Here is a 12,100-nt window from a genome sequence, read left to right as displayed (position 1 = left end):
AAGAGCGCTCGGTAAAGATTCTTATTCTAATGCGAGACTGGTTCTGCAGCTGAGGACCATCCCTCTGGGCCGGAAAGTAAAAAGTCTGAATATAATGAGACGCTGAAAGTTTCTCCGAGACAATATGATGATTTCAGGCATGTCAGCTTGACGGGTGTCACCCTCTCAGCCGCTCCACTTCCTCTAAAACAATCCCAGTCTGGGAAAGATGCCCCACATTTCACGCTGGGTGACAACACAAATAGCAACTCAGAGGTCTCCAGAGTTTTTTGATCTCGGAGGAGAGGTCTGAACCCACACACCTACCAGAGGTTCGGAAATCGCCGCGAAGGCTCAACAATAGTGTCAGTGTTGGCGTCTAAAGGCGGTGAAACGCTGCCGGTTTCCAGGCAACAGTGATGGTCAGCATCTCCTGGATAACGAGCCAGACTCACATCCGCCCAAATATCTCCTGACGAGGTGGTCCGCTGGGATTATGGGAACAAAAGTCAGACCACATCAGCTCAGCCTGACACCAGCTCACGGCCCATACGGTAAAATGTAAAATTAAACATGTCAGGAGCCGCAACCGGTCCCCGAAAGTTTCCCCACTTCTCGGCTCCGGCCGATCATCGTGGTGTACAGCCGCTCCGCTCTCATTTTCCTCCGGAGAAGTCACCGTGCATGGAGCGGCGAGGCCGGTCAGTCCTGCCCTGTATAAATATAACCGTCGGCGTGCATGATTACATGTAATCACTGCTGGACTGAGCAGGCCCGGTTCTACCGGAGACGCTCAGAGTTTCTCGTTGGTAGTCCGACCGACCACTTCTGTCAGTTTTCCTCCGAGGATCAGTCATTTTAGTACAAGTAGGATTACTGCTATTCCCCGGCGTCCTACGCCGTTTCATCTCGAGTGACGTATGTACAGAAACAGAGATACTGTTCTAAAAAGTCACAGGTTAGTTCCTTCCAACAACCGGTCAGCGAGAGTGAAATACGGAAAACAAATCCTCCAAAAACTACAAACTGAGAAATATTAACTACTTTATTCCGAGAGGAGAAAGAACAATTATTTGTTTGGTAATTATCAGATATGGCACATTTTTCAGTCCATGTCCTTTTTTAAGCTGAAGATATTTTACTCTCTTTACTTTTCCTTTTTTTCAACAACCTTTTGATATTGTATTTCATGGTTCCCCAGTTGAGGATTCTTTACTGTCGTTTTTTTCTTGCTTCTGTCTATTTAAGTAAAAAATCTTTTTTTCTTGGATCTGCGTTAATGTTTAATGAAAGACAGTTTGTTAACAGATCCAGCCGTTTAATTTTCTGTTGTTTTTTTTCTCCACAGGGTCAGACTAGTAGAGAGGGGGTCACCACACAGCCTCCCACTAATGGAGTCCGGGAAGGTGAGGGTTTTTTTGTGTGTGTGTGTGTGTGTGTGTGTGTGTGTGTGTGTGTGGTTGAAATGTCTAAATAGTTTAAACATTGACAGGGATGTGTTTAAAGAAAAAAAAAACCCACTCCGGTTCACTCTATTTGTTTCTCTCTGAACAGATCCTACCGGGGGTCCGAATCATCATCGCCAACCCAGAGACCAAGGGACCAATGGGAGAGTCACATCTGGGAGAGGTTTGTCTGAGCCTTGGGCACAAATCCAGATAAAGAAAGCAGACTCTGACGCTGACTTGGGGAGATTTAGATGAATGTAAACAGTGGTTGGACTCCAGAGTCAAACGACACTTCATGTTAGTAAAACTTTGACCCGATTGTGTTGAAATTATTTATTCAAAAGCAAAAAATTACCAAGTCCGTTTTCAATATTTAGAAAATATTTCTCGTAAAGTTTTAGTTACAGGATTATTAAGCAAACAGGCATATTGAGGCAATACTTCATATCACTCCTTCAACAATTTGTTGGAGACTAACATCTTAAACAACAGCAATTTTAGTGACCCATCAACAGTTTGAGGCACTTTTGTAGGCTCCTGCTTCTCCAATGGTCCTGGTTCCTTTAACACTAAACAAAACAAGCGAGAGGAAGACGATATCTTGGGTTCGTGGGACTTGTCCTTGTTGAATGGACTTTCTATAGACATAAGCAACTCACCGATAAACTGAAAATCTGGGATCAGTCGTAGCGGCAGTAGTTTCATTGTCTCCCCAGAATGTTGTTTTTGCAGGGCTCGGTTTCCCTGTTTCGCACAGTGAATTTCAACTGTAGCTCCGCCTGCTCCGTGCCGTCTGTGTTTGCAGATCTGGGTGCACAGCGGCCACAACGCCAGCGGCTACTTCACCGTCTACGGAGACGAGGCGCTGCAGTCGGACCACTTCAACTCTAGGCTCAGCTTCGGAGACACGCAAACCGTCTGGGCTCGAACCGGATACTTGGGCTTCCTCCGCAGGACCGAACTCACCGACGCCAGCGGAGGTAGGGACCTGACTCAATGGATCCGGGCAGTCAGTTTTAGTGCTGTCGTATAACAGAGAGGAGGACAGGTTTAACAGCCCCAGGGCTGGTTTTAAGTGCTCCCGACCTTGAAGGAATCCATTAGTCTGGCTCTGACTGGAGAGTTACAGCGTCCCATGATGCTCTAAATGCCGTCGGAGGAGATTTTCCTATTTGACAAACACAAATCGGAGGCAAACTCTGGCTCAGTGCAGTGTTGTCTATATTTCTGGTACTAAAATTGTCAGATGCTTGGACATGAAATATTGGTGTAAGATTAGTTGCTTGAATCCAAAAGTATCAATATTTAGCTCCCAAAATCTTTTTTTACTGCAGCGAATACAGCGGAATTCATCCCGTGACTTCAATAGACTCTCACCACTGTGAGAGGGACCTCGACCTGTGGAGGGAGAACCGGTTAGATGTCAAATTCAAAGCCAGATTAAAGAATCAACGTTAGGGACAAACAGGTTGTGGGTTGGCTGCCCGTGAACGTGGCCAGAGACGGTGACACCTTCACCGGCCTCAGTCTAAACGGGCCTGTAATCAATGACCCTAAGCCAGGATTTGATCAGTGCTCTGGCCAAAATGTCAGCACAAACTGGTGCCTACACACAATATGGTTACAAGAGTATGCTCTGTAAAAAACAGTTCTCAAAACACTTGTGTGTGCGTGTGTGTGTGTGTGTAGAGCGTCATGACGCCCTGTACGTGGTCGGTGCTCTGGAAGAAGCCATGGAGCTGAGGGGGATGCGTTACCACCCCATTGACATCGAGACCTCCGTCATCAGGACGCACAAGAGCATCACAGAATGGTGAGAAACACGCGGCACGCTAGCGACGTCATGGCGCACCTGGCCTTTAACACCACCTGTTGACAAGTCGTTTCTCCCCTAGTTACCTGGATGGTTACGCTTCCATCCAAAAGTTGTCAAAATTCAATTTCCAATGCGCATCAAAACAAGTGAATGGACATGCGTGACGTCCTCTTGTTCCACTTCTGTATTAAAACGTCACCAAAAGGCCCAGGTAAATACGTCAGAACAGCTTTTGGTCACTATAATAATTGGTTCTGTCCACACAAGCTGTGAGAGAGACCCTGACACGGTCCCACTGGAACAGGAGGAGGACAAAATCCACAGCCCTTGTTCCATACGAGGGCGTCGCCTGTGGTCAATACGAGGGTTTCGGCACATAAGCCGACTCCCACGGTGTTTCCCCCGCCGAGCCCCCGGTGGAGGAAATGTAACACAAGGAGGGAACATTTACAGCAACAAACTAATAAAAAAGTTTCCCCGCACACAGGGGCCTTCTGAGTACGGCTTGGAGACAGACTGGAGAAAGTGGGAACCCATGGTTTCATCTTTCTTACCACTGAAATCTGAATTCAGTCGGGTGCTGCTTTCCAGCTCTCCAGGAATTTGCAATCCTCCTAAACCCAAATACAACTCATTCCCACTGTATTTTTGAAATATTACAATTTTGTTTCACAAAAAAAAAATGGTCAGACAATGTGACGAATCACAATTGCCACTATAAAAGTAATCAAATCTGAACCACGTTTAATAAGCCAGGGTCTAGTAAAGATCTAGCCTCTGTTAGCATCAGTCTTCCTTTGAACAGTGGTTGGGGGACTTTGTTTCCCTACAGCTTGCCTTCTCAGACAGATCTGGAAAACACTCAAGTTTACCTTCCAGACCCAGTTCATGGAATAAATGGTAACAGTTTATTTTGCAGGTCCTTTGGTTTCTTCTACTTTCTTGGAAGTTTCCTGGAAGGAACTAATTTTGTGTAAATACTTTGCCTACACTTTGTTGTAGAAACATTTCACAGTTTTGTATATTCAGCTGCACACTGACTACAAGAATTTTGGTTACACTATCTTAGCAAGTAAATGTGATTAATCAGTTGGAAGTGCACCACTTGAACACTGTTTTTGTTTGGTTAGTGCCGCATTACATGAATCTTTACAGGAATCTTTCTATGAGACTACTGGGGAATTATTAGGACCAGTAAAATAAAGCGTTAACAAAAAAAGTTGCGTCGCTGTTTTCGACTCCTTGGATTGCAGCTGCAGGCAGGAAGGCCCACAGCAGAGCTGAGAAGATTAGTTAACGAATTGATTTGTCATGAAGATGTGCAACCATTTTTGATAAATGATTAATCGTTTGTCTTTTTTCGAGCAAAAGTAAACGGTGCTTTTTGGCTTTTAGACATTTGGTCGAACAAAGCAAGACATCTGAAGGCGTCGCCTTCGGTTTCTGCGAAGTTGCGATTCCCAGATTCATCCGTAGACAAAAATAGTTGTTAACTGACACGATTTAAGAAGGCAGGTTGTAAAGTAAAACAAAAGTTGATAAAATATTTTAGTGCTTATATTTTAAAAGAAGCTGCTGCAGCCGTTTTGGGCCCCAAAAACGATTTAGAAAAACCTCCACATGTGGTTCTCTCTTCTGCGCCTCCAGTGCGGTGTTCACATGGACCAACCTGCTGGTGGTGGTGGTGGAGCTGGACGGCTCGGAGCAGGAGGCCCTGGACCTGGTCCCCCTGGTCACTAACGTGGTGCTGGAGGAGCACTACCTGATCGTGGGCGTGGTGGTGGTGGTCGACATCGGCGTCATCCCCATCAACTCCCGCGGCGAGAAGCAGCGCATGCACCTGCGCGACGGCTTCCTGGCCGACCAGCTGGACCCCATCTACGTGGCCTACAACATGTAGCGCCCCCTGGTGCCCGATGCGGAGGTGGATGGAGGGTTTATTTAGGAAGATGCAAGGACTGTCTGCTCCTGAGACTGAAAAGAATAAAACCGGAGTCTGAGGCTGAGTTTTCTGGCATAAGGGGAGGAAATGGTTGACTTTTTTTGCCCTGAATTTTGTCTCTCAGGCAACACTTCATCCTAGGCTGAGTATCAAATGGTTATATGTAGGGTTAGGGGTGGAATTCAGGCCGTGGTTTGTTTTTACAGAGGTGAGGTTTGTACTCAGCCTGAGAAGAAGTGCAGCCACCTTCTTCCAGGGCAGGAAAGCAGTCCCCCATTTGTGCCGACTGTTTACTGAAAAGTGGCGATCGTGCGGCCCAGAGGCAGAAGGACAATCGTTAACGAAGCAAAGATTCTCCTCTGCTGCGTTTCATACTGTCTTTTAAAACTACATTCGGCTCATCCTATATTTTCCCCATCAAGTACATGCGGAAGTTTTTTTTCTTCTTCTTCCTTTTTTTCCCCCCATTTGTCCTCTAAGAAGTTTAGGGTATTTTTTGAAAAGGATATTTAAACAAAAACAAAGCAAACGTTTTACGTTTTTAGGATATCAGTCATTAGAAGTTGGAGATATGTTTTGATACCAGAGCGGGGTCTGAGGAGGGCGAACCGCAGCTGTCCTTCGATTTTACGATGCGGTACTAACCTTTTGTTTCATGTTAGCTTGTTTCTTGTGTTTTTGTTTTTTTCCTCTCTGTTTTTTGTAAGCGTGTTACGGTTTGTTTTTTTTTTTTTTTAAATTCAACATAATTTTCTGAACCGTCCGTCCCATCTCAGCGGGAAATCAGTGCGCTAATTTTCATAAACTAACAGCTGCAGCCTTTAACTCCGTTTATTTTTCCGTACAAACATGCTTCGCCTGAAGCGAAACAACACATAAATTCATATCATGTAAGTATGTACAAAAAGAAACTGATTTAATTTATTTTGTTTCTCTTTTAGAAGTATATGACGAGACGTTCAAGAATGTTTTGCTCTTGAATATTTGCTAATATAAAAAAAACTAAAAAGCAATGTATTATCCTGAGTGAAACGGGCTCACATCAAGCATATTATGGAAAATAGAAATATATGATTATAGATTATATTAAAAGATGAGTAAAAGGATTCACCCCGGACAGAAGCAGTTTTACACATGATGCTTTTTAACTGCATGTTGGTCTGAAATGTTTTAAGTCAGTCAAAAAGAAAGATAGTAGAAGAAGCGGAATAGTTTCATTCCTACTTCGCTATGAAGAGTTCTGAACCAAAAATGTTCAGATTGGGGCATAAACGTAAAATAAAATAAAATCCTTATTGATTGAATTTGTAAAAGTTTTGACCCTTTTCCTCCAAAAAACATTAGTAAAGACATATCAAGAAGTCATTCCTTAAAATTAGTCATTTGTGCCCTTAAATTATAAATTATTCCCTCAAATTTCTAATTGTTGCGCTCAGTATTTTTTATTTATTTCCTTCGGTTCATTAATTTACAAAATATTACACCTAAAATTGCATAACTATTCTCTTCTCTCTCCTGTAGAGGATAATAGTAAGACTTTGCCTCACCCAGACAGAAATTCAAAGAAGCTTAAATTTGAAAAAGCTGATGACATCTGTAATATCTGAGTTTTTATAATTAAGCAACCTGTTACTGCTGTTACACTGTGGAACAGTTTTTTTGTTATGAGTGGGTCGCCAACTTTGTTTGTGTTGTGCAGGAGCTCACAGGCGACGCAGCAGCACTTACGCGCTATTCCGCTCGTCGACAAGCTGGTGGCGGTAACGCGCAGAGAACCGCAGCAGAGCCCCATTGAAAGGCAGCGAGGAAGACTGCTGGTTGGAAAAAGGCACGGTTCAAAATATGTTTAAAATCGACAAACTAAAATCAACGCATTTGTGCGTTTTTGTTTGTTTACAAGAAAACTCCACAGGGCACCTTTAAGTTTAAGGGTTTTGCAGGATTTCAAAGACAATGTAAATGTAAATAATTGAAATACATCTTTTAACCAGCCTTTATTAGATTTGTGTTTCTTTCAGTTAATGCACCAACTTTTGCGCTGCAGCATGATTCGGTCAGACGCAGGCAGCAGATGAGGAGATCCAAAATGGGAGAAGGATTTGCTGCTTTAGACTCACGTCACAAATCCCAGGTTTAAAAACTTTAAACCCTTTTTTCTTATTTCGAATTCGATGACACAGCGGTGTCTAACAGCCAAAATCCAACGTTTACCATCGTATGTCTCTTAGCTCAGGGTCAAAATGATATGGGGTGATGTTAATTTGAGGGCCAAACATTATTAATGCTGAGGGACAGACAGCATTTCTCAAGCATATGAGTTACTGAGTTTAGAGCAAAACTAAGCGCAGTAAGAGTCACCGCAGGGAATCGTTTGTGATTTAAGGTCACACGTCTAATTCAAGGGATCACTAACCAAGCGCTGTAACCCGACATGCATTGCTGTGAAGACACACTAACTGATTTAGGACATTTTGCTGACCTCTGGTGGTGACCGAGGGGCCTCACAACAACATCTCCCAAGTTTGTTGAGACTGGAGTTGGTGTTTTCTTTCTAAAATTGTACGGACGCCCCACTTTGGATCAGAACTCTTCATATATCTCGTTTATTGGGGAACAAACGGATCTTTATAAAATGTCACAAACAGGAACTTCACAAGTCAGCCCGTTCAAATTTCTCTGATATTCTCTCAAAACTCTTTCTACCGCAATTAAACAGACCGACAGCAGTACTGGACTTGTTTTTGTTTCAGCACCTCCGGCTGGGAAAAGGTGAATCCTCATCAACACCTTCGAGTGCCCCCAAAATGGCAGGTAGGCGAGCAGCCGCTACTATTGTAAATATCAGAGTGAGAGGTCCCTCATATTTTTACACGGACAGATCAATCAGGGCTCATTACAGTGATGTCAGGGCAGGACTGAAGACTGAAACAGGGAGCGGAGGGGGAAGGCGTTTTTTTTCCAGAGACCCTTTAACCCGCTACAGAGCTGTGGAGAGGTCGAAGGTCGGAGGAACACGACCTTCAGTCTGTGAAATGTGATTTAAGGTCGATGCTTCTAGTCTTTGGCTGAGAATGTTCTAGTTTCAACAAGAGGTTGTTTTTTTGTTTCGTTTTTTTTTTTTTAAAGAAAAAGCACTTTCTTCACTGTTTTGTTTCTCTTTCTTTTATCAGCAAAATGTATGTCCCCCAGTATGTTTTTTTTTTTTTTTTTTTTTTTAAAGGTTTTAAAAATGTCTTATTTCAGTTGACGTAAGTCTTTCAATTAAATAAATATTTCAACAATTTTGACAATAAAAGCTAAGATTTTGTCTTATTTGTAATTATTTTGCAATTTTTGGGACATTTTTATTAAAAATGTGTCTCAAATAGGCTTGAAAAATAAATAGGTTTCATTTTGGTGTGTCCTACCTTGTCTCCAGGCCACCCATACGTGCTGTATAGTGTTATCGTAAAGACATTATACTTGATACTAATTTCACGTTGAGCCCCCAAAATGTCCTCGTTAGAAAATTTCATGAGTTTTCTTCAAATGTAGATGTAATTCAGAACATGTCTGTGCTCAAAACTCTATTTTATTTTCAAGTGAACAATGTAGTTTGTTTAAGCCTAAGATTTTATTTAATAAATGGCTTATAACACACTAAAATGAAGTGTTTATTATTGCGGCCGGCAGCCATTATTGGAGGCTGCTGTGTGAAAAAGATAATAAATGACGATCTAGTGAAACGCAGTTGTAATAATGTAAAATACATCTTCACCGGAGACTAAAATTGTTGACAAATGCCGTCTATCAATAAACCCTTCAAAATGTCATTACATCTGCTTTTAACTATAAGGTTTACCAAAATCACAAAGCAAAGAAAGAGACTGTCCTACCTTCAGTGGCGTCTTGTCATGCGCGTAGTTTCGGTTTTTCTTCGTCCAAGGTTTTGAGATATTTGTCTCAAGAGATTTAAAAAGTTAAGCAGTCTTTTTCCAGAAACAGCCTCCTGGTTACGGCTGTCACCCGTTTTTAGAGGAACTACTGTATTTCTGCGATAGAGAACAGTTCCCGTTTATTCGTCAGCCAGAGTAACTGGAATATTGATTCTGGAAAGAGATGATGCTGTTATTAGCACAATAAACCCAAATTCAGCCAAATATCCCAGAGACAGAAATCACAAGACCTGGACCGATAAAACCAAAAACTACCTGCGTTAATAGATACCACAAATATACATTTTGTAATTTTGGGTGAACGGACCCTTTAAGATGACAAGAGTGTGGAAAATTTGACTATAGTACAGTAAAAATTAGTCATTTCATTCAGAATATGGGCAGAAAAACATGTTTCAACCTTTCCGGAAAAAAACAGATCAATTATTTTCTTTTTCATTTTCACAACAAAGAAAAAAGAAAAAGAAAAAAAACAAAGACAACAAAAGATGGAAACACAGGAAATTGTTGATACATTTATTTCCTCCATGTTAGCACATAGAATATATTTATATACATATTGCTAGCTAAAGCATCAAAAATAAAAAATAAAAATGTCGGGAGCATAGAAAATGTTAAGCCACAATTAATAGTTGGACAGACCAGAAGAACGTGACCTACAAGAGGTGAGGACAAAGGAAACTTTAAAATTGGTATTATTCCAGTTAAAAGTATCTAAAGACTCTGTAAGTATAAGAATGATTTCAACTAGTACTCACACAGTATCACGTACTTATAATACTCTGGAATAAGAACGGTGAAAAGTCTGGTTGTGGTGTGACAACGTGATCGGTTTGATCAACTTTTCAAGCTGAAAACAGCTTCAAAGATGTGATTAGGCTCGACTGAAGTCCCAGAAAAAAACAAAAACAAACCATCATTGTCATATTGCGTTACTCTGAGGGAGTGCAAATATGCCTTCTTTACACGAGGGGGGGGACAAAAACAAAAAAAACAAAAAAGAAAAGGAGCTGTAGATACACACACCTTTACTCATGCAGTTAAAAACCAGAGATACAAATTGGAATGACGTCAACATTTCTTCCCCACACAGGGAAAAAAAAACAAAAACAAAAAAAAAAAAAAAAAAAAACTGTTCACACTGAAACCTTTACGGCTGGATGGACGAATATAAAAACAGTCAGAGAAGCAGCGGCTTCACTGGTCACATGTATGTTACATAAAACCTGTGTGTCACCTTCAACAAGTGTGTCGGCTTGGGAGAACATGCATTTATCGGTTTGTTTTTTCAACAATACGTTTAAAAAAAAAAACAAAAACAACACGTTGAAATATTCGGATGCACTGAAGGTGGCAGTGTGTGGTTCACGGTGTTTAAAAACTTTTTTTTTTTTTTTTTTGTTAAATTAAAAAAAAAAAAAAAAAAAAAAACTAAACACATACATGCTGAAAATGACACAAAGCTCAGAGCGTCGTGGTAACAACAGAAGCCGGAGTTTATATGATAAAAGTTGTACATTGTACAAAACCAGATCTAACAGTCATCCAGATCGCTGCGGACACAGAAGAAAACAGCTGAAATCGAATATTTGTGAAGTCATTAACAGTGTGCATATAACATGATGGAGGAGATATATCGACAGCACATTTTTATTTACATGTAGTGCAATGATGATGAAATTAAAAAACAGACGGCACGCTGTTAGACCTTCGGGCCTGCAGAGGGGAGGTGTGGTACAAACAGGACGAGAGAACGTGACAAGAGAACCTTTTTTTCCAGAAGACGAACGTGAACGTGAGCGAGGAAAACGAGTCACGCGCCGCAGCACACAGCGGATATGAAGAGAGACGTCACACGGTAGCTGAACTGTACAATAACATGTTACATTTCAAAGTGATACACTTAAAGGAGTTTCAGAACAAAGACTCAGAGTGAAGGTTTTAGAGGCGAAGTCTGGAACAACAGTTACCGTTAATTCCCCAATAGTGGACTCTTCTCAAATCGCTAAATCCTATTTGTCCTCATATGATAAAGATATTCTGTATTTTTCTTACGGTCATCAAATTACCTGAAAAGACCAAAAAAACCAACAAGTACTGCGGCTGTGTATCCAAACCCTGATGGATCTTGTTCCTCTGGGCCACAGAGCTCCATCGTTCTCCGGGAACTATTCAAAACACACCAGTGAGCCGCCCCGTTGCACTGGGTGACTGCTCAGACTCGACCCCTAGAAGCTCACTAGAGCGCCAAGTGTGGATTAGTCCGCTGCTAAAGACAGTCCCCAACAAACACCGTGTGTGTGTGAGTGTGTGTGAGGGCGCGCTTGGAGCTGAGCTGCCACAGACAGAGCAGGGAGGTCACAGGTCACCGAGGGACGGACTGACACGCTGTTGGTTTGGGTCTTTTCAAGGGGTTTGTTGACAAGAAGAAAAACACAGCATCAAACCCTCCTTATCCTTTAAGCTGCTGTTCATAAAACTCAACATCAACCGTACATATTTCAAAATAAAAGCCTTCCAGGTAAAGGGAAGAGATTATGGCCGTGTCCAAGTTCCACACTTCACACTAATTCAAAGCGGGTTTCGAGTGTGTAGCGTTTTCACGCTGGAAAAGGGAGAAAATTAAGAATAGAATAGTCAAAAAATTCAATGTGAAGACTTGATGAATTAAGGGTTTAGATCTAATTATTACAAGTTAAATGGTGAACGATCTTCGTGTAATTTGTAGTCTCGCAGAAAAAGCATCAACTAATGCGAAATAAAGTTGAAAAGTACATTTTACATTATTGGTGCCGAAAGAATTTGTCAATGTATCGATTAGCTGAACCAACTAATAATCGTTCATTGAATAATCGTCGATTTATCAAATCACAAATGCCAACCAGCCTCTAAGGTTAAGGTTCGCTGATTTCACTGTTCAATGCCATCGAACTGACTGCCAAACGCACCAAACACGCAATCTGAAAACTTAACGCCGGTG

The 12,100-nt window shown here is 41.7% G+C and overlaps 1 protein-coding gene across 7 annotated transcripts in view; it reads left to right on the top strand.

The window, feature by feature from the left end:
* Positions 1-7,058, top strand: part of LOC120799323 (disco-interacting protein 2 homolog C) — a 221,060-nt gene extending 214,002 nt beyond the window's left edge. For all 7 annotated transcript variants that reach the window (XM_040144416.1, XM_040144418.1, XM_040144415.1 and 4 more), the window contains 5 exons: positions 1,328-1,385; positions 1,534-1,608; positions 2,233-2,407; positions 3,117-3,240; positions 4,891-7,058. In XM_040144416.1, coding sequence (XP_040000350.1) covers positions 1,328-1,385; positions 1,534-1,608; positions 2,233-2,407; positions 3,117-3,240; positions 4,891-5,143 — 685 coding nt within the window. In that variant the 3' untranslated portion in view covers positions 5,144-7,058. The remainder of the gene's footprint in view (positions 1-1,327; positions 1,386-1,533; positions 1,609-2,232; positions 2,408-3,116; positions 3,241-4,890) is intronic.
* The last annotated feature ends 5,042 nt before the right edge of the window (positions 7,059-12,100 follow it).

This window comes from Xiphias gladius, chromosome 14 (genome assembly GCF_016859285.1).
Source record: "Xiphias gladius isolate SHS-SW01 ecotype Sanya breed wild chromosome 14, ASM1685928v1, whole genome shotgun sequence".
Classification (NCBI taxonomy): domain Eukaryota; kingdom Metazoa; phylum Chordata; class Actinopteri; order Istiophoriformes; family Xiphiidae; genus Xiphias; species Xiphias gladius.
The sequence above is the reverse complement of the archived record's forward strand: the minus strand, read 5'-3'. Positions and strand labels throughout refer to the sequence as shown.